General features: G+C 48.7%; 7 protein-coding genes across 7 annotated transcripts; 4 read left to right on the forward strand and 3 right to left on the reverse strand.

Annotated features, from left to right (window-relative positions):
• Positions 1 to 1,975: 1,975 nt before the first annotated feature.
• Positions 1,976 to 2,956, forward strand: N7498_005163 (uncharacterized protein; the record flags this gene model as incomplete). Its single annotated transcript, XM_058452225.1, has 1 exon — positions 1,976 to 2,956. The coding sequence occupies one exon, from the start codon at positions 1,976 to 1,978 to the stop codon at positions 2,954 to 2,956; it is 981 nt and encodes a 326-aa protein (XP_058308763.1).
• A 692-nt stretch (positions 2,957 to 3,648) lies between these two features.
• Positions 3,649 to 4,550, reverse strand: N7498_005164 (uncharacterized protein; the record flags this gene model as incomplete). Its single annotated transcript, XM_058452226.1, has 2 exons — positions 3,649 to 4,156; positions 4,204 to 4,550. Coding segments are annotated over 2 exons (855 nt in total), but the record flags the coding sequence as incomplete, so codon positions are not given.
• Positions 4,551 to 7,737: 3,187 nt separating this feature from the next.
• On the forward strand, positions 7,738 to 9,469 carry N7498_005165 (uncharacterized protein; the record flags this gene model as incomplete). Its single annotated transcript, XM_058452227.1, has 2 exons — positions 7,738 to 9,174; positions 9,446 to 9,469. 2 exons carry the CDS (start codon positions 7,738 to 7,740, stop codon positions 9,467 to 9,469), a joined length of 1,461 nt encoding a protein of 486 aa, XP_058308765.1.
• A 1,174-nt stretch (positions 9,470 to 10,643) lies between these two features.
• Positions 10,644 to 11,285, forward strand: N7498_005166 (histidine phosphatase family protein; the record flags this gene model as incomplete). The annotated part of the gene is made up of 1 exon (XM_058452228.1): positions 10,644 to 11,285. The coding sequence occupies one exon, from the start codon at positions 10,644 to 10,646 to the stop codon at positions 11,283 to 11,285; it is 642 nt and encodes a 213-aa protein (XP_058308766.1).
• A 310-nt stretch (positions 11,286 to 11,595) lies between these two features.
• On the reverse strand, positions 11,596 to 13,766 carry N7498_005167 (TolB family protein; the record flags this gene model as incomplete). Its single annotated transcript, XM_058452229.1, has 3 exons — positions 11,596 to 11,800; positions 11,855 to 13,505; positions 13,562 to 13,766. 3 exons carry the CDS (start codon positions 13,764 to 13,766, stop codon positions 11,596 to 11,598), a joined length of 2,061 nt encoding a protein of 686 aa, XP_058308767.1.
• Positions 13,767 to 15,754: 1,988 nt separating this feature from the next.
• Positions 15,755 to 17,404, forward strand: N7498_005168 (carboxylesterase/lipase family protein; the record flags this gene model as incomplete). The annotated part of the gene is made up of 1 exon (XM_058452230.1): positions 15,755 to 17,404. The coding sequence occupies one exon, from the start codon at positions 15,755 to 15,757 to the stop codon at positions 17,402 to 17,404; it is 1,650 nt and encodes a 549-aa protein (XP_058308768.1).
• A 781-nt stretch (positions 17,405 to 18,185) lies between these two features.
• On the reverse strand, positions 18,186 to 19,790 carry N7498_005169 (carboxylesterase/lipase family protein; the record flags this gene model as incomplete). Its single annotated transcript, XM_058452231.1, has 1 exon — positions 18,186 to 19,790. One exon carries the CDS (start codon positions 19,788 to 19,790, stop codon positions 18,186 to 18,188), a length of 1,605 nt encoding a protein of 534 aa, XP_058308769.1.
• Positions 19,791 to 21,545: the final 1,755 nt, after the last annotated feature.

Genomic DNA, 21,545 nt, shown 5'->3' on the forward strand with positions numbered 1-21,545 from the left:
GAGCAACAAAATTCTGCTTTGGCCCCAACAGGTATCGTGTGGATCCTTCACCGAGCGTGGCCATCGTCAAATCGGGGTCGCCGCGAGCACCTAGTTTCGCCAAGACCAAAGTCTCAGCTCTCGCTGGTGCCTTCAGCAGTGAAAGGCCATGCGCAGCGCCACCAACTCTTATCAGATGGCCTGTCAGAAGACTGACCCAGCCTCCATCAAGACAATTTCCATCGGCTAACGAGTGTCACACCCATGAGTTCATCTGGAATAGCCACGCCTCGACTACAGCACAGATTCCGGGATGGCCGGAGTAAGGCCCGGCGCAGAAAGGAATGGTCTAAGTGTGGACCTGTCAAAGGGACCATCAAACACAACTGGGACGCTAGAGCTTAACTCGGGCCTGGCCTCATTCAGACCCTGGGCTTTTCGGATTCCATGACACTTTGCCTCGGGCAGAGGCCCACCCGACCGTTAGCCTCCCAGGTGCGCCCAATCATGTTTGCCATTGTGAGAAAAGGAAAGTGTTTTCGCAGACAGGACGCTTCCTTCTCTAGCGTGGCAGGAAACCTGTCTTACTTGCATCCACGGATCAGCTAATTAATCAATCAATCAATCGCCTCATCTAATCTTAATCTAATCAGATTTTTCCAGTCCCGTGCCCTTCATGATTTTTTCCGAGGTCTCTCAATAACAGCGCCAGCCCCATTCTTCCATCCATCCTAGAGTCGCGCCATGTTTCTGGACACTAGGCACAATACCCATATTAATATTGATGAGGGCTCGGTCCCTACACTTGGAACTCTCAACCAATGGAGTCACGACACCACATGCCGAACAGCGCCGCCGGACAACTCCACTCACTTCAAAAATGCCGGGATTTGGTAAACGTATCGCTATCTGATCGTTTTGCTCGGTTTGTGGCTGAAAGTACCACATTTCACGTGGCTGCCTAAGCTTTAGGCAAGACTATTCGCTGAAGCATATACGTAACTCGTTCTTCAGGTATTGAATAGTATCGCATGGCTAGAAGTATACCTGGGCGAGAGTACGATAGGCGAAAAGGCATTATCTAAAAATTTCTATCATCTGATATACTCCCGAAAAGTGCTCCAAGTCTTGCCATCTATCACCCTGAAACGAGACACGAGTGAAGGGGCTTACTACTGCCCGCGACCTGTTCGTGGGCCTTTCTGCAATGGTCAAACTGTTCGTTGATTTTGACGCTGGTCAATAGCCTCGTTTTCTGCATTTTCTGTGCACACTGTTCATGTTCCGTTCTTTTTATTACCGTGTGCTTTCACTGCGCGAATGGGTTCGGTATTCACGGGCTTCGACCCTATTTGTATGGTGTATTATTTTTCTACTTGAATACGTACGAAGGGATGCAAAAACTAGAGTCAGAATTAACTTTTGGGTTCTCAATGTCCCTTCTCAACTGTTACTTTGCAATCATTGAAAAAAGAAAACTACTGTGAGAAAAACGTACTCAGGATGCAAAATGAGCAGTATACCTCAAGAAGGATCTAGATTAATCTCCTCTAACTCTCGCAGGTAATAACATCAACTCTTTCTCGGTCTATTCCAATTTTCTCTGTAGTGAAACGTAGAATCAATTCACACAGATGTCCCAGAATGGAACCTTGGGAATTTCGGAATGCATACCGAATGTGGATTAGCGTTATCGTGTTGATAACGTAATAACTTTAGACCTTCTAGTTAGCGCTTGCCTCCCACCGCCATCCCACTGGCATCCAAGCCCCAAGCTCATTTAAGACTCATCAAAGAGGCTTGTTTGTGGCTAAAGCTGGTTTAACCCCTTTTATTGGGTTTCGAAGCGCCACAGTATCATCAGCGAGCTCCCATCAGAACCCAGCCAGTGGCGCAGACGGCACAGCCCCACCAGACTATTTTCCTGAAGTATTCATAAGGCTAAGAGATAATCCCCGACCAATATTCGGGAATATTCCCTTGACCATCAATCGAAATGTCTGGGAAGAAGACCAAACCCCCATTTGAGGACTTGGACCACTATTCCTCGGAGATAGACACTTCGCCGTCTCCCGAGTCGAATGCTTCGCCTCCAGACCAAGAACCCCCTCCATACTCAGAGCGGGAACCCGCCGGAAGCTCTGCATTTCCTGAGGCCAGTTCTTCAAAAGCTCGTGATGCAGCAATTAACGCTCCGCAAAGCGCTCCCCAGCAAAGCTCATCAGCAACACCAGTGACGGGATCGTCTTCTAGTCGAGACAGGCCCATCGCAATCCCGGCAATCGACTGCGCGCGTGAGTCTCCTTTTCTCCGTTCGTACGCCCCTTCGTTGAACGAGTATCAAATCCCCAAGGATAAATTTCTCACCTTCTTGGACGACCTCAACGATGCCATGACTACCAGCCCACCGATGCAAGTACTGGATGCGACAGGGGGCATCCTTCAGTCCGTCCCTATCTTATTCCCACTCCACTGGATCGGCTCTGTGGTAAGCGGGCTCGCAAATCTCGGCGGACAAGGAATCTCTAAGAGCCGATCCGACTCCACCATCCGCCAAGCCAACAAGGATCTTTTCGCGCCCCACGGGTTGAAGGCTGAGATTGCCAAGCTGGACGCCTTGGCTCATATCGCGAAGATTCCTATCTTAGATTCCCAGGGCAAAGTCAACAAACAGGCGCCTATCCTGCGGCAGTTGGCTGAGCTGCCTAGCGCCCCGGCGGATGGATCTCAGCTCGATTTGCAGCAGCGTCGGATTCGAGTGCTGCAGCCTTGGATTGCGGAGCTTGATGTGGATGTCTTGCCTTGGACGTCGAAGTCGAGGCTTACGCGTTTTAATGCGGCCCTGAAGAAGAGGTATGATGCGAGATATCAGGACCCTGCGTGTAGTGGGAATCCTGAGGGAGAGGAAGAAGACCCTGGATTCCGGAAGAGTCTTTGGCTTATTATTAGGAAGACGAAGGCTGGAGATGTAAAGTAATTCATAACTGCGGAAGCATGTTTATAGCGAGTAAAAAAACCATATATTTCATAAGCCTCCGGTATCCATTAACTATCATGTTACAGTACGACGAGCCTATCATTAGGGCTAGGGTTATACTAGGCAAGGGACTAGATAAAACTGCAAGTATACAGGCGGGAACTTTAATAATATAATTAGAGAATTGATACTCCCACCCACCCCCTTTACTGCTCCCACCACCCCTAACCTGAATTCTCAGATATCTATATTTTCTGCCAGCAGATTCCGGCCCAAAGACACTGCTCAAGTTAGTATTAAACGTCTTTCTAGAGAGAAAACCTACCTAATTCGCCATCACCGTCAGTACTAGGTGCAGCAAAAAGAAGGCGAACAGGCAAAGACGCCATAATAAGCTTATAGGAGCTGAGACGCTTCCTCAAGAAGGAAGAAATCATTATGTAGCTTGGAGGAGCTTTGATTTTCTGCAAACCTCACTACAGCCAACGCTGCTTTTATTTCAGTGCTTTTCCTTCCTTCGCCCATGTCAATCTCTACATCGAATACATTCTGTTCCTGGGTTCCCCACTGGTCCTCGTTGCCATTAATACTAATTTTGCCGTAAGCTGGGACTCTAAAAAGAGCTTTTGGTTCTCAATCCTCTAAGCGATGTAGAAATGCATCCAAATATCTAATGGAAGAGTCTTGCTCGTTCACGGGCCTTTCGATCCGTCTTTCCAAGTGAAACCATAACGAAGAATTAATCCAACCCTTTCCGCTGTTTTTATGGTACTTCTTTCCTTACTGGAAAGTCCTCCCGCAATTCTGTGGAACGTATCCCAGAAAAGGGCTTCTAGTTGGGAAGAATTTTCGTGGTAATGCCAACCACTTGAGTTCATAGTACCAAGCATGTTTTGAAGCCCCCACAAGGACATTCCGAATGGCAAGACTTTTGCTTCAGCCCAATCAACGATCCCATTAATACCACCTACTTCAGGATCGACGATAATGTTCATCTCACATAGGTCAGCGTGACTTAGAACTAATGGATATGTGGGGGCGAAAATTTCTGGAACTTCTTCGCGAAGCTTGGAGATGACAGTGGTAAACCGAGCAGGGAGCTGCCGTAGAAGTGTATCATGTTTGTTCTGAAGGTCTGCCAAAGAGTGCTCGGAGCGATGAGGCTCTGTGAATCGGTTCACCCATGAATTGGCAAAGAACCTAGCAAGATTAGTTGCGGATCCACAACATACTGATATCGAAAGTACCTTGCAAAATCCGACACTGTTTGTTCTTGCCACGAAGGACAATGATGTAATGTCAAAGGCGCTTTGATATATGTTATTCCGGGAACCTTATCCATGACATAGATAGTGAGTGACGGCGGCGGTCCCATCTCTCCTCTGTTGACGCAGGAGGGCACAACTTCTCCATAGACCTTCCGGGCAAGAGCCAGCGTTTTGTTGTCCAAGAGAGACTCGGGCACACGGAATTGAACTAGAAGCTCCCTAGCCGCTAAAGTGTAACTGAACGCCCCTTGAAGCCGAACTGGCTCTACAGTTTCACCAGTAATCTCAGCAGCAATTCGGTCGCATTCTTCCCGGGTGATGGTCCAGCTAGAAAAAAAACCTTAGATTATATCCTCGAGGGAATAGCGAGACATCACCGTTCAAAGTATATTACTAGAAGAAAGTGAAATAAATTGGGGTTGAAGGCAAACGGGCGATGGGGCCTGGTTGCCTCTTAAATAATGTAGTGCATAGCGGTCAAGCTTGCCAGATGGCGGGTGCGTGGAAATTGATTGATCTAGGTGGACAAATGTACTGAGTGCGGAACCGTTCAGTCCCGATCCATAATTGCATCACATGGGGTTTTTCAGCTACGAAAAGAATGCGACGCGTAGGTACAAGCGTCAAAAAAAAGGAGAGTGGCTTTGGAATACAAAAGATGATATTTTTTATGCGCTTTCCTTTGAAGACGTTGATTCTTGAGTGTCGCGCAAGTCAAAGCGGCTTCACCGTTTTAGGCTTCGCGGAAGCATCAACCGTTGAGAAAATGCTCAATGAGCAGATGAAGGGAACGGATGCTGTCACCTTCGATTATCCGCGACTTGGTGTAGCTCTGTCAGCACCGCAGACAGAGGCCTGGATTCCCGAGGGGTAAATTGGCTTCTGAGGAGGCTGGGGAGGATCAATGATCATCATGGATCATGACCGACGCATGGCTATCAGTTACGTGATGAACAACATATCCAGTATCGACTAATTTCCAGAGGGAGCAGCAGAGTCGAGGGTAGGGCCCTCAGGAACGTCGAGCACTGCAATATTCAACTTACGTATTCGGTAAGCGAGCGACGCACCTCGAAACACCACAATAAAAGCGATAAATTACAACTCTATATCTCAACAACAGTAGCTTCTTATAACGTCTTCTATAGATCTATATTCTTCATACTGAGTCTAACATTCTTCAAAAGCCTCGAAAGTTTTTAGGATATAATAATTAGAAGATAGATCTTTGAAGCTTAAAGAGGTTAGATTACAGTATATTTTTTTTGGTAAAGATTGTCAAATCAGAATTAAATTGACATAGACTCTAAAAATCGACTTCTTATGCTCTAAGCAAGAAAGATACAAAAGACAAAGCCGAATGAACTTATAATTTCACGGGAAAATCCTGGCCAACAAGACCAACGACATCTGGACCATACCCAATCTAGTAATGTCGTCCGAATATCGGATTTAGCAATTCTTGGCTTCCATCTTTTCTCCGCGGGACAATTCCCTCTACGTTTGAGGAGTAAGTGTGTATTACGAGCTACCATGGGTTGTAGAATTCTCAAGGCATTCTGCCTGCGAAGCTCACAATTATCGCAGCAAACGCGCTGATACATGAACTTCATATCTCGGACAATTACGCGAACTATCCCATCAAGTGAAGGTTTGCGCCAAAAAAAGCCCCCAACATAATGACGACTAGCCCGGCTGTAAATATTCCCTCTCAACCTATAGGCTCCCCTCTCGGTCATATCAATCAGCACTTGGCTGCGGGTCTACCCTAGAATTGTCCTCTCACATCTGCGGAGAAACGAGTGCTAGTATCAAACCATCCCCGCAACCTCATTCCAATTGGTAATACCGTGTGATACCCTCGCTCCTTCGCGGGTCCTTGCGGCCGACTTTACAATTCTGATCCGTTTTCCTATGGGCTTGGCAGGTGATTTTGGATTATTGTACTTTTCCTTTCGCTTTTGTCCTCACGGAGGTCTCCGCTTGCCGTGCATGTTTGCCTTAATCAGGATATTACTTGCGTGCGTGATAGAAAGGGTATGGTCATTTGGTCGTCTAGAACTCGTGTCTTTTCTTGGCTGCAGATAGCTTCCTCGTTTCTCCTTGCTTTCACCCGAAGCTGGAGTTTCCAATCACGCTATTTCATGTTCCCAAGTTGGGTTTCACATAAATAGTAGCTCCTTGCCCCCCTGTCGAGTCCATCCTCTACGAATATTTCGTTGACTGCCCCATCTACTCTCCCACCTACTCCCCCACCGCGGAGTTTATCCCCACCCATAATCAAAAACGACTACCCTGATCATAGAAAATGTCTAGTGGAGACGACTCGATAACACAACACCGAAACGTAGAGGCACAAAGTGCCTTTGCCTCTACGCTGGTGAACGATGTCGAGAAGGTCGGACCGTCCAAAACCGGTATCAGACCGGAGAAAGTTCACAAGAATATATGCGGAGTGAAAATTATTACTCTCGCGACACACGCTGGGACGGATGCTGTCTTTGCTGCCAAAGTGCAGTTGCTTAATGCAGCTTTGTTGGATGTTGGGATGGGTAGGTATCAGTGGCTGCTTTTTCTTATGACTGGTGTTGGATGGTTCCTTGACAGCGTGAGTTGAATTGAAATCGCCATTCAGACGAGAGAATTTGCTAATGATGGATGTGTATAGTTCTGGATGATGTCTTTCCGAGTAATTGCTCCCTCCGCCGGAAACGAATCTCAATTCTTCTTCACAGGCAATAACACCAACTATCTTTTCATCAGTCTGTTTGTTGGGCTGACCGTCGGGGGCACACTCTGGCCTATGATGTCTGATACCCTTGGTCGTAAAAGGATGTTCATGAGTACGATGAAATCCAACACCGCGTCCACCGTCTTGACACGTGATGCGTTATCATGCTTACCTCTCCTTCCTTCCATTCTTCAGAGCGCCCAGCAAGGTCGACATGCTCCGGAACGCCTCCCTCAATTTCACCCGAAGCTCGATGGGGTCGCCTGCTCATTGACCGTGCGTGCCACCTAGCCCTGCGGCTGCACCCCCAAACTCATCAACACCATAACCCCATCCTCGCTCGTGAGTTGTTGGTCGGGAACACATTCACCTTAGGCTCTGATTGGACCACGATTGAACATGAACACTCTCCAGTGGCCAAAACAAGGACACGAGGCCGCTTTCGTCCCAGAATTCTCAGCGGTTTACTAGTACACGCGAGTCATCGTCGAAGACCGAGGGGCATCCATCTCCTCGTACCTCCCCTCCGAATCAGGAAACTAAAGCCGCGATAGATCCACAAACAAGCCCGAGGCTTACATATTCCCATATTGACAAACCTAAAATGCGCAAGCCAATCGGTGATATGATTGTGGCTAGACGAGCACCGTAGTCTGCTTACGCGTCCATGGCAGATCATCACTGCTAGTAGAACCATCAAAAGTAGCTAACCGCCAGTTCAAGTTCTACACTCCCCGTATCCCAAAACTCCCTATCCCACAACCCCGTATCAGAATTCCGTGATGCGATGCACAGAGAAGTTGATCTGGGTTCTGTCCCTCTTGGCCTCACCATCCCTGTCGCATGCCCACAATGACGCTGCAGATGTCTCCCCAAAAAATGCCAACCACATCTTCAACGCCATCCATTCAGCTCTAAGACATTGGGAATCAGGCATCAATCACAATGGAGTTTCGTTTTTCCTCGCAAGTGTCCCAAACGGAACTCAATTTTACCACGGCACCAATTCGTCACAGCCGGAATGGCTAGCCTTTGTCCCCGAGCATGCATTAGGATTCGCTCATCGCGGTGAGTGGCAAAGACCACACGACGGAAGGAAGCGATCAGCCACTTTCGAGGCGCAGCAACCTCTCGATCCAGTCGTGGGCAGCCAGGACCATATAGATGGAACTATCGATGGGGCGTCAGACCCCAGCCGCCACGGATACCTACACATCTACGCCGCAGCAAAGGATCTGCGATTACTCTACGTGGACGGCATGTCGGCCGGTCCTCGTGGATCAATGGAGTCTCAGGATCGGATATTGTTCAATGATACCATTGGACATCCGAAACCGGGGCCGAAACCACCCCTTGGTGGACCGCCTCGCGAGCAAGAACGTGCCATTGAAGCTTGCCGGATGGTGAAGGAGGTATGGGGAGAGAGGATTGATGGTCTTGTTCGGACAGAGCAAGGCTTTGAGATTATCCTTTGCGAGTTTAAGCGAGATCTTAATGTCGTTCATATCTCGCAGACAAAACCGCAGGATAAGACTGACTCTGATGACGAGACAAAATACAAATCGCAGAGGAAAGCCGAAAACCAGGCCGATACCGACGGAGAGGGAAGGCGCAAACAGGATACCAACTCTAAGTCTGATAGCCATCGCGGCCCTCGTGACCCTCATGGTCCTCATGATCCTCATGGTCCTCATGGTCCTGATGGTCCTGATGGTCCTCATGGTCCTGATGGTCCTGATGGTCCTGATGGTCCTGATGGTTCTGATGGTCCTGATGGTCCTGATGGTCCTCAAGGCGACTGTTATTCACTGGCGACACGACATGATCAGCTCATCGGGCACAAAGTGCGTTTGGATTTCGATCAATTTGTCACTGCTTATACCTACGATCTCGACCTGTTCCCTGACAATGCAACACAACCGATGTTGGAACATATCCCCACGGAACAGCTGGAGCCAATCCGAAAGGATATCAGTCACATGATTAATACTATGGAACCGTCTCTCCATGCCTTTGATTGGCAGGCTGTTGCTGATATGATTGTTACACGGTATTCGGATGAGTTGGATACTCTTGCTAAGGGCCATTTCGCATCTGTCACTATTCTCCAGGAGAGGCTTGAAAAGCTTCTTGAGCCTTTCCTTGATTATAGAGATTTTAATGCTAGTGATGCTGTTGTTGACCGCTGCCAAAATGAGTTTATTCCCCATTCGGCTCCGGTAGGTACACTCGGTGGATCGGTTGTCCGATCCGTCTCTCGAAGGGTCTGTTCTACTTTCGTTTCTGGTTTATTCGACAGGATGGATTTGAACGAGACTGTGGAGACTTTTGGAGAGCTAGTATCATTTTTGGGATGGGCAACTTTGGAAAGTAAATGTTGACGATGATTGGCATTATTGGGTCTATCCGTGGTGAAGCTGTATGTCATGAGATTGTTCCAGGATATTGACGGTTATCAGAATGAATGGCTTTTTCTAACAACGATTACAGAACGCAGACTTCTTAATTGCATAGTGACTCCCCCTAGGATTGAAATGGTCAGCTAGCACCGTCGGGATGTAAGATGCCCCGCATTTATAGTACAGTCACTTTGGTCACCTGCGAAGAGTATTATGTCGAATGAGGTTTAACAAGGTAGGATAATTGACACCGGAGATGTAGTGTTGAGTGAGGGATAAATAACCACTGTGGGGAAGGCAAGTGTTGGAAAAGCTACACCAGAGGGCTTGTCGGTACCCATCAAACTAATCACCTTGATAGGCCTAGTTTTACGGATTAATTCTGTATTTCCATGAACATGGTCCTGCTTTATGGTATGAATGGATGACGAGTTAACCCAGATCCGGGCTATCGAGCCAGATGCCCAGTGATGCGGACTTTCCCAGTGCTTTGTCTTTTTTACTTCAACCAAGCAACGTCTTCGATTCTGAAGCTGGGTACGATAGTTTGTTCTCTTTGCAGTCTTCTCTATGCTTTGTGTCTTGACGTGATCTGGATCCAAGTTCTCTGATGGCGTGCGGTGGACGATGATGCCAAAGTGAGATTTGACCATTTTGGTATTGTTGCCTAGTTAGTTCAGCCTGTCCGAATTATTATTGGCCATCGGCCCTCTCGGGATTTTTGAACCGGATCATATAGCCTGTTTTTGTGGTGCCGATACCCGCCAATTACGCATCTTGGATTGTCGGCGTGTTCAGCCACGCGGTTTGAATATGGGTTTTAGCAGTCGCGGTGGAGAGCTATCACCCGAATCTGCCGCTGTTGTATCCCTCGATGCGTTGGACGTCAAGCGAGTTCAATTATATGGGCTAGTTTGAGGATTGGTTGAAGAACCTTGGACAAAACATTGATCGGCTTTGAACGATCTAGACTTGAAAATATGAACAACTTGATCCCACCAATGCGGCAAAAAAGAGTCAAACTGACAAGATCGGATAATGAGCCAACATCCGAACCTTCCAATATCTGGTCTCCGATGAAAGTATTTTTAAAACATGGAACAAGCTTCGCCCGCTCCACATCTTCGGCCAGAATTGCCAGTTCTGATTCACACCTCGGAGATAACCTGCAGATCCCGGAACCCCGAGAAGAAAATGACACCACACAAACACCATATCAAATGTTAAATCGAGCCTCACAGCGCACATGTGCATGCAGCAACGAAAGATTCAATCTATAGCATGGCACAATGCCCTTCCGTCTGCATGTCGTCCGCCACGCCGAGGGTACCCACAACCCGAAACACGACACTACTATTCTCGACCCACCACTAACAGTCACGGGTGTCGAACAATCAAAACAACTAGGCCATGATTTCCGATTCAAGGACACCGTGGGTCTTATCATTACTTCTCCTTTCCGTCGAACTATTCAAACAACCCTCCATGGTTTCAGCTCCACACTCGACTCTCGATACTACAAGAAGTCAGGCGTCGTAAATGGCGCAAGGCTCATACTAGGCGCAGACACACAAGCACACTCTGCTCGGCCGTGCGATACGGGTTCAGAAATCTCCGTTCTGGAGGATGAATTTGTCGAATTACCTTGGGGTGAACTGAAAGTGGAATTGGATCCTGTCTTCCCGGCGAAGACGGGGTTGTATGCGCCTGATAGGGAGACCTTAATTGCGCGTGGGGAGAGACTGAGGAGAGGGTTGGAGGCGCAGTTTGTTTCTATCGAGGGTAGCGACAGGCCGGACTTGGTACTTGTTACGCACGGCGGAATGATGCGATTTGTCATTGGGGAAGCTGGGGGTGTTGGACCTGCGCAATGTAGGAGTTTTGAGGTTTCCTTTGATGATGGAAAGCTGATTGTGGAGAGAGAAAACTAGAAGACTTGTATGTGGGCTGCGCCACATTTGTTTTTTTCCTTGATTGAAGCGTCTCCATCAATCGTGCGTTAACTGAGACAATGGCTAGCGTCTACAGTCGAGGAAATATACGAATTGGGCCTCGTCACGAGACGACGGCGTCTATGAAAGATGTTGCCCGGGCTCACGTGGGAGATAATACAGTGTGAAGTGACGGGCCAGATGCGTTCATTGTGGGCCTTCTACAGACTCGGTTAAACTGGGAAGCAGGACCAGTGAGTAAGATGCCGTCGGGCTTCGGCCGATTGATGGTAGCTTCCCACTTATATATCTACTTGAGATACTCATTGGGCATGTACAGAGGCATCGAGTCCTCCCAGATAGTATCTGTCATTAGCTTCTTGTTGGAACCATCGTAGTCCATGACGATTATTTGACCGTAGGGCTGGAAGGTGTTGTCGAAGAGCTGGCTCTCGTCCTTAAAGCCGTACATACCGGTGCTATACATAATACGACCATCCTGAGACCAGACGGCGCTGAAGGAGGTTAAAATCTATTAACACATTTAAAGAAAGGGGCTGGTGGCTTACTGAGCATCGTTGGACAGACTGTCCGTGACCCGGGTAAGATTGGTGCCATCGGGGCGGATAGTGTAGATGTCAAAGCGGTCCGCGTACCAGCGGGCGCCGTAGGATTCGGTCCAGTTATTGTTACGGGTGAACACAATACGCTCGCCATTGGGAGACCAGCCAGGTGTGTTATCCCATCCGAGAGTGAGTTGGGTAGTCTCGCCGGTGGTTAAGTTAAGAATGTGCAGGCCCATGGGGCTGCCGCTCTCCATGTTCCACAGACGGTAGACCACGGCGGAACCATCGGGAGACCAGGAAGGAAAACCAGCGTTATTGATCCAATCGGTCAGATTCTCGTGTTTGGTACCGTTGGCGAGCATGCGGTAAATAGCGGCGGAGGACTCGGTACGAGTCAAGAACCAGGCACCGAAGCCGGCGACAAGTTCAGTGCCGTCGGGGTTCCAGGAGGGCTGGAAACCACCTGCTTGGCCTTCCTCGAGCCACAGGGCTTCGGTCTCGTTGTGGGTCGAGTAGATATCGTAGGAGTCGAGCGCGTCGACCACATCCTTGTACATCGGGGTTGAATGCACGACCGAGCCATTAGCACCTCCCAAAACCTTCTGTGTGATCGCCATGCGGTTGATGACCGTATTATGAATGGGGAAGACATCAAAGTAGCGGTACTGCCACTCGCTGTCGTAGCTAAACAACTCCAGCTCGGCGGGTTGCTGATCCCAGTTAGGGACCCAATACACGAGCTTCTTTCCATCTGGAGACCACGAAGGGTCACGCAGGTAGGTCAGGTTGAAGGCATTGTGAGTCAAATCGGGCGTGGTGTAATGGATACCCTCGAAATCTCCAGCCTTGACCAGGTACCCAATGTTGGTGGAATTGCCGATATAGTGTTGTCCAACCTTAAAGGTGTCGCTGGAGGTGTGCTTGACGTGGTCCTCCCCTGTCGCGAAGTCCACACTCCAGATTTGCGAAGAGATCAACTCCTGTTCTGAAGACACACAGTGCGCATAGTACGTATGCTCGGTCGTCATGTTGTTGTAGGTAATGCGACCTCCGTCAGATGACCACTGGGGAGTACCGTACGCATAGCCCTGCTCGTGGAGCAGCGTACGGAAGTCGCGACCATCGGCACGAATCACATAGATACCCAAGCTTTGCGTGTGCTCCCAGCCGGTACCCTCGGTGTGGCCGGTCCAGTCAGTGTTGCGATCAGAGCTGAAGGCGAGCCATTCTCCATCAGGGGACCATGCAGGACGGAAATGTCCAGATGGCCAAATGTTGTTGCTGCGCGTGGAAGCCATATCGGTCAGGTTGCGCGCCAGACCGGTCTCCAGGTCCTTGATCCAAACGTTGGTTGTGTAGTTACCTTTCGTCGACACGTACGCGACCTTAGTACCGTCTGGTGACAGTGTGCCCGCATCTTCGACGCTGTCTGTATCCTCGAGCACCTCGAGTCCGGTGCCGTCAGGGCGCACTCGATATAAGTCAGATTGCCCAGGGGATCGACGCTCGCTGGTGAAGATGATCCAGTCGCCATTGAGAGACCAGGAGGGGTGGTAATCGAATGCCCATGTCTGGTTTCCCATAAGCTTTGTCGCATTGGTACCGTCCGCATTAGAGATCCAGAGCTGCGAGCCGGAGGGCCCAATGCGGTTCACTGTGACTTGTTAGTACGTCTGCTCAGACTTGACTAGAAAGTAAAAGGCCACTCACTGTAGAAGATACCATTCTTGCCCTCAACTGGACCACGACGCGACACCGCGGGCTTTTCTTGAGGCACAGTGGCAGCAGCAGCACGCTTTGAATAAGGACATCCTGTAGCGGCAGCAGGAGAAACAGCATGCTCAGCATAGGGGCAACCAGCTGCAGCAAAGCCAACCACGAGGGCTGCAAAGGTATTCACAGAGGACATGCGCATACTGTCCTCCCTTTCCAGATAGAAAGCAGAAGAAGATACTCGAGCTGTTGCCGGTCCAAAGATGGCGATTATTGACCATGTAATATGCTGATAATCTCTTACCCGAAGGCCCCAGTGCCCTTACTCGGTCATAACAGACGGGAAGCCTGCCTTGCGGAACGCGTACTAGTAGACCCATCAGGGACGATAGCAAGCATTGGACATGCAGCGCAGATGCAGCGGCCACCATAGGGCAGGCCTTGCCGGCTGTCATGGTGGCTCAGAGAGTGGGTTCCTTCCTCACCCTGGATCCTGCAATCAGAGGACTTGAACGAGCGCGCAGCGTACCGAAACCAGAAATAATCAAAGATCCAAAATTAGCCGGGCATTTTGGCGTTCGGGGATCAAGGAGCAGGCGTCGAAGCCAATGGGAGTTCCGACCGATATTTGGCCGTCAACCAGTTTCCTCAAGGGTCAAAAGATGTTTCATGCGATATACGTACTGCCAATGCATTTCGGTCGTAATTGCCAGATCCAGGAAACACGGTCGATGCAGCTAGTGTCGAGGTGGATCATTGTGCAGATCCTCATCCTCTTTTAGTGCCAAGACCTTATCTTCCGATGGAATACGAATTTCATCACCGCCTTCGCTCGCGCTTGAATGAGCTCTGAAAAATTAAGCAGAATTCGTCATGCCGACTCGTTATCTAGCTTGCGTGTCGTCTCATTAGGCTCATCTATCTTCTTGAAGCTGTGAATGGCGGCTTGTGAGCGGATATACTAGTGTAATTAAGGCTTAAAGGAATCTTGAAGATGTTGCACTGAGCCTACCTTAGCATACCAAGTCCAGTTGCTTTCAAGAACAACAGAGCATCTGGACTGCTATCACTACATACCTATGTTCAACAAATGTAGAATAAAGATAGGCACGTCGCAAATTTTTGAACTATATGTCAGGCTGAGTTTTGACTATACACAACACGCTTGATAATATGGTCCACAACATGACAGGGGTAAATGTACTTCATACCAAATCACTGTACGTTGACACGAGTCATCCTCCGCCAGCGGTTCGGTCATTCGGTCATTCGGGGAAGGAAACAGGCACAACGAGTGTTTCTCATGACGATCATAGCCATTTCAGGAATTGAAGGCCGAGTGCCCTTGCAGATCTTCCATGGAATCCGGCCAGACGACCCTGTTGCCGAGAAAATTATGCAAGAGCGGAGTGATATCTGATGAGAGAATAGAGTTCCGTCTCATCCACTAGTCTCTGTGGGCGTTTTCAATGCGGTACATATTACGTATCGCGGGAATCCTAGCTGAGACAGCTCGGAGGATGGATTGCTGTACATGGAAGTTCCTGATTATTTCCGCTGGATGCTGTGTAAACGTATTGATCACAACATATGATTACCGGTGACCTCATACTAGGGCTTCCCTGATCATGTGGTAATCATATTTAATGACCACGGGAAGATTCCTGTAGGCTGTGCAGAGAAGACAAGTCGTACTTTGTGCTTAACAGGCCTAGAAGTCAGGTACGACACCCAAATGCCGCGCAATAATTGACTCAGCAACTTCTAATAACTGATGGAGCTTTTCGCCTTAACGTGAACACTGAGCCGTCTCCTCAGCCGGACCAAGAGGTGTTTGCCTTGGCTCCAACATTCAAGGATCAAACATCTGCGACCCACTTCCCTCAGGGCTCTGTTTCTAGAACTTAAGTCCGATCGCGCAGTACTCGAGGAGACTTGTGGATGACCCATTTGGTCCATCCAGCATCTGATCAGCGAAGAATTGAAGGTAGATCGCTTTCCACGACCGCGTACCCTCCCTTGAATGCTGGAACCGGCCTCTTTTCTTAAATTCGTTCGTTCGCTCTGGTCATCTGCTGTCTTACATCGCAGTTGCTTCTTACTCGTTCCATCATTCCGTCATTCCTTCGTCGATTCCCTTTCATTCTCCTCCGGGCATTTCACATTCAAAGCCTCTGAATTTAATCAGCAATGCATCTTCTTCCAACGATAGCCTGCCTGGCGGCCTGCATTCCCACAATTACCGCCGCCCTTTCAGTCCCGGTCATCAGCACCCATTATGGTACCATTCACGGTGGTATTTCTCCTTTCCGTGGGGGAGACAAGGCCTATATCTACAAAGGTATCCCCTATGCCCAGCCTCCGACCGGTACAAACCGATGGACGCACGTCTCAGGCCCCAGCTTCTGGGGCTCCCTCAATGCGACTGAATTTGGGCCACAGTGTGCGCAGACCATCAGTGATGCTGGTATCTTCTCCAGCGGCAAGAACACTACTAGCGAGGATTGTTTATATTTGAACATTTCGACACCAGCCTACAAGGCGGGAACAAATCTCACATCTTTGAAACTGCCTGTGTTCTTCTGGATATACGGGGGACGATTCGAGGGTGGCTCAGGAGATGTCAAGACCTATGATGGAACCGGCTTTGCGGAGAAGGACATCATCGTCGTGACCATCAACTACCGTTTAGGCCCCTTTGGTTTCTTGGCGCACCCTGAGCTCTCTGCCGAATCCGGCAAGAACAGCTCTGGGAACTACGGTATCCTCGATCAACAGGCTGCTTTGCATTGGGTGAACGAAAATATTCAAAAGTTCGGTGGTAACCCTGACCAGATTACCGTTGGCGGACAGTCGGCTGGCTCGGCTAGTGCCCTTGATGTGATGTGGAGCCCGCTCACTAAAGGCCTTGCTGAGGGTATCATCTCCGAGAGCGGTGCTCGAGGAACTCATGACCCTATGACCGGTACTGATGCGACCAGCTATCGGACTAAGGTTGCAGCAGAGGCTCAGGGTGTCAAATTCCTTCGTCAGATGAACGTCTCATCTATCGCTGAGCTTCGCAATGTTTCTATGGAGGCCCTTCTTGAATTTGACTCTCTCAGCGACACTATTTGGGAGAACACCCCCCTGGCGAACCTGTCCGCTACCTTTATGGAGCCCCCAATGTGGCGTCCGAACATTGACGGCTACGTCTTAACTCACAACTATGGCCAATCTCTACGCAAGAATGACCATATGGATATCCCTATCTTGACCGGAAACAATAAGGATGAGTCTGGTGCGAGTCCTACTCTGTCATACACCGCCAAGGAATATCGCGAGCTCTATACTCCTGTTTTTGGTGACCTCGCAGATGCATTCTTCGAGTTGTACCCAGGCAAAAATACTAGTCAGGCTTCGGAAAGCGCTAAAGAATTCTATCGCGATTTGAGCCGTGTCGGCACCTGGCGCTGGGCAATTGACTGGGCCGCAGGCGGCGCCAAGAGTAGTGTGTATACTTACTACTTCACCCACGCGCCTGCCGAAAACCGCGACGAGGGTGCTTATCATGGCTCAGAGCTTTGGTACACCTTCAACAACATCCCCTACGCCTCCTACTCGAATGTGACCTGGACCAATTATGATTATGTCGTTGAGAAGAAGATGTCAAACTACTGGACTAACTTCATTCGAAATGGTAACCCTAACGGAAGCGGACAGCCGACATTCAAGCCTACAACCAACGAGACTGAACAGACGATGTGGCTGGGCAACTCGTGGGGCATGGGGCCAATCTCAATGAATGCCAAGCGCGTTCAATTCCTTCACAAGTGGACTTCCACTCTTCCTGAGTGGTAATTGCTTCATCTTGCCATTCATCTTGTCCATGGCTTGAACTTGTCACTGCCTTGATACATCCAGTCTTTTACCCTGTCGGGATAATCGCATTTATTCAGATCTTATAGTGGCAGGAAAAATTACAGTTATCATACGGGGCTTACTTATATTCTCTGCAACACTCACTCAAAACAGTAACTTGATGGATCGTGTAGATTGCTTCCTAAATTGGAGCAGGGTCTTCAAATGGAAATTTCCAACCGTATTGTCCCTCATCTATCACCATTTCTATTCTGTATGTAGTCAGCTATGTTTTATTAGTAGAATCAGGGCTACAAAACGGAACAGCGACGTTGTAGCAGATGAAGATGATGGGCCAGTAATAAAGAAGGTGCTCTATTCAGTGATGGTCTGTTTAAATAGCAATATACACCTCCTGTGGAGATTTGCGAGGCTTGGAAGAAGTCGAAAAGGTGTTCAAAAACCGGCGGACAAAATGCCCAAAGCGCCATGATGCGAGCGAATGGCCTCTTCCTTCTATGATCCTACAACATGGTTGGAGCGTTGATACAGTCATCACCACGCCTTTCCAAAGATCTATGGAAATAGATGAACTGGTGGGAGATCCTTTACGTATGGAACCTTCTGAGAAAGAAATCTAACAGCGTTCTGGATGCAGGAATGATCATGAATTTGGTTTTGTCAATCACGCAGACACCATATAAGTATGTGCAACAGATTCCTAGATCCTGGAAATGGACAGCGACATTCACTATCTCTCCAAATACGCCGATCAGCAGATCTAGAGAGGAACCTGGGTTCGGAAGAACTTATTCAAAAGGTTCAAGTGACCTTCCGTGGCGACAGATACCTGAGCATAGCCGACTGGCAGCCCATTGGCATTAATCGGAGCCGGGGGCGACAGATGGAAAGTCGTCGCATTGCGACTGTTGCTTGGGCGCCAGTATGCAAGGGACACGTTCATATGGTGGCTGTTTCCAATATTTGGGTTTGAGGTCTTGACGAAGTTAGCCCAGTAGCTGCTCAAAATATCCGCAATCTCGTAGTCGACAGACTGCCATGGCAGGTTGGTGCCGTAGAGATTGTTCAGAATATAAGTAATCTCGGACATGTGGTGGGCCCCTTGGTCCTGGCCAGGCGGCGCATGGTCCCAATAATAGGTGTAGAATGGCGACGAGGCGGACTTGGAGCAGAATCGGCCAAAATTCCAGGATCCAATAAGCGAAGTATCACGCGCAAGGAGATTAGAGCTCATGGATGCCTCGGTATAGTTTGATGCAGGATAGGCCTCCAAAAATTTGCTGGCAAGAGAGCCATAGGTAGAATTGAGCATTTCGATATAGTTTGCCACAGATATGTTGGTGCCGTAGGCAGCGCCCGATTCATCCTTGGTATTTCCAGTGATCAAAGGGACGTCATTTGCTGGTCCTTTGTTCAGCTCTTGCCAGTAGGTTTCAGGCATGGCATAGCCGTCCAAGGTCGTTCTCCAGTTAGAAAATGAAGTAAACCCGCTGTTTTCATTTATCACCTTTGCTGAAACTTGACGGAGCTCATCCAGTGTAGTAACATTAAGAACTGCTTTCAGTTCTGCGCCCAAAGCCAAGGAGGTCGACATATTGTTGTAACCCTCTGCAAGCTCATGAGACGCAGGATCGCGAGGGTCCCGAATACCACTCTCAGCAATGGCCCCCACGATAAGGCCCTTGGCTAATGGACTATTGACGGTGTGGTATACAGCCGCACTGTCGGCAGACTGACCAACAGTCGTGATCCGCTTCGGGTCACCACCAAAGTCGGCAATGTTCTCATGAACCCACTTCAGCGCTGCTATCTGGTCGAGGAGACCGTAACTGCCTGTGGTGATGTTTCCAGATTCTTCCCACAGCTCTGGAAGAGCAAGCCAGCCATAGGGTCCAGTGCGATAATTGTAGGTGACGACGATGATATCCTTGAGTGCCAGACCACCGCCGTCGAACATGCTCCACGCGCCGTTAGCACCAGCGGGGTAGCTCCAGATCATGACGGGTCGTTTTTCGGCAGTCGAGTTGGCTGAACTCCAGATGTTGAGATTCAGGCAGTCCTCATCGTAAACAGTATCCGCCGAGCCCGTTGGGGAGGTTCCAGCTGGGCAGGCTGACCCGAATTTATCTGCAATGAGGGTGTCATTCCAGGGTCCACGAGGCTGCGGAGGTTTCCAACGATTTAGACCACCGGTAGTGGCAGCAAAAGGAATGCCCTTCCAGACAGTGACGCTTTCGTAGCCGTCCAGGTAGGCGCAGCAGGTAGCATTGAGGGCTGGAATGCCCTTCACATCACCGTATTTTGTGTGGATAGTGGTGTTGTAAAGATAAGCATTTGCAGTGGAAGGTCCAGCTACTAGAGCCATGAAAAGAAAACTAAATCCCTTCATCACCACACTTTCTAGCACAGAAATAAGGGTTAACGATAATTAGTCTCTTCAGAACGCCGGTTGGCTTTTTAAACGCATTTTGGGATGCCGTGAATTGCCAAGTAGATCATCCCACCGCAGTATGACAGTAAATTATTACGCGGCCTGTATGGTTTCCCTAACATCATATTCGGCAATTGATCTTCATTCAAGATTACAGCAGTTCTTGTTTTGCCCCGCCAAGAGCGGAGAAGTTCAAAAACGGCATCTTTGTCCGACTAAGCACTGTTATTGCCGAGCGCCAAGATGATCGATCGTCTCTTCTGCTTATAGAATGTCAATTTGCAGGAGACTACAGGAAATGCCCCGCAGAGAATGTGCTCAATCAAGGAAAAGGAGATCTAATATTATAACAACATACTTTGGGATAGTATTCCACAAAAATTGACTTAAATTCAGAGCAAGTCTCCTCAAATCAACCATAATGCTAGGATCTCAAGCACGGATCGGAATTATTATTCGAATTTTTATGCGAAATAGCACCTTGAACCTTTCCCCCAAAGTCCAAACAAAATCCCTTCAGATCATCCAAGATTCAAGTCGGGTACTTCCGCGAAATTAGAATGATATTCACCATGATCGGTTGTTCACAAAACAACTGATCATCCACAAACTGCGGTCGGTGGCGATCAGGTGGGAGATATTGGAGCAAGAGATCGGATGATAGCGCATCTGCATCATCTGCATAAATTATTTATGCCGCTGCAGATTCGTCGGCCGGTAGTCTTGTTTCTGTTTGAGATAATATACATGCATTATGTTCATCGTGGGGGTGACGGGGACATCCTGCGTTACAAACGACACGGTTTCCCACTCGGGCATTTGAGCGGGCACTTGGTCCATGTTCGCTTCGATGTGCACATGATCGAAGCCTAGAACCTCCAATAATGGAGCTCTACATCAACAATCTACTTTTGAGCATGATTAGAAACCACTTTTTCTTCGAGACGAAACTACTCTCGTATTCACGCTATATCGGCGCATGTGAAACCTAAGAGGAAAAAACAATGCTTGGAGCAATGAGGGTCGCCCGCTTCCTCTTCCAAATAACCTCCCTCGAATTATCAATATATTCAGGAGAGAACAATTCTAGATCCAATCACCCTCACACTTACCAACTCCGCAGTTACCGACTTACGTGAGAGATCGGCGACGCGTACGTAAATTTGGACAGAGACGTATCCGGGAAATGGGGTTGTTGTTACTCGTATTGAAGACATTTGTGACGATCTGCTATACAGAGTTTCGCTCCGGAGCACATTCTGCTAGGCATTAGCTTGTAAATCGGAGAAGGGGTTACTAGCTCACAAGCTTGGGTGGCTAGAAAATGACCTTAACCGGCAGTAGGAACAGACTCTTGCGTTCTAGAAACCCATTAGAGTTGGCCTAGAGGAAGTTTATATTGAATTAGCTCGGTTAGGCAATTAAATAGAGGCACTTTTCCTTATAGAAGATACGTTGAAGCCACTTAGGCTAGATAGACGCTCTCTCTTTTTCTTGATTAGTGGGCAAGGCTTAAGGCAGAGAAGTAATATATCGACCGCCGCTTAACGAGCAGCTAATCAATATACCCGTAGGGGTTACTATTCGCGTCAGTACTGAGAAGAACTTGGAGAAATTAAAGATGGAAGAACTTATTATAGGTTCGCTGCAGGATAGTATCTATTAGCTTCTTAGTTTAGAGACTTTTCC

Source organism: Penicillium cinerascens, assembly GCF_028974065.1.
Source record: "Penicillium cinerascens strain IBT 15544 chromosome Unknown contig_5_segment0_segment0, whole genome shotgun sequence".
Taxonomy (NCBI): domain Eukaryota; kingdom Fungi; phylum Ascomycota; class Eurotiomycetes; order Eurotiales; family Aspergillaceae; genus Penicillium; species Penicillium cinerascens.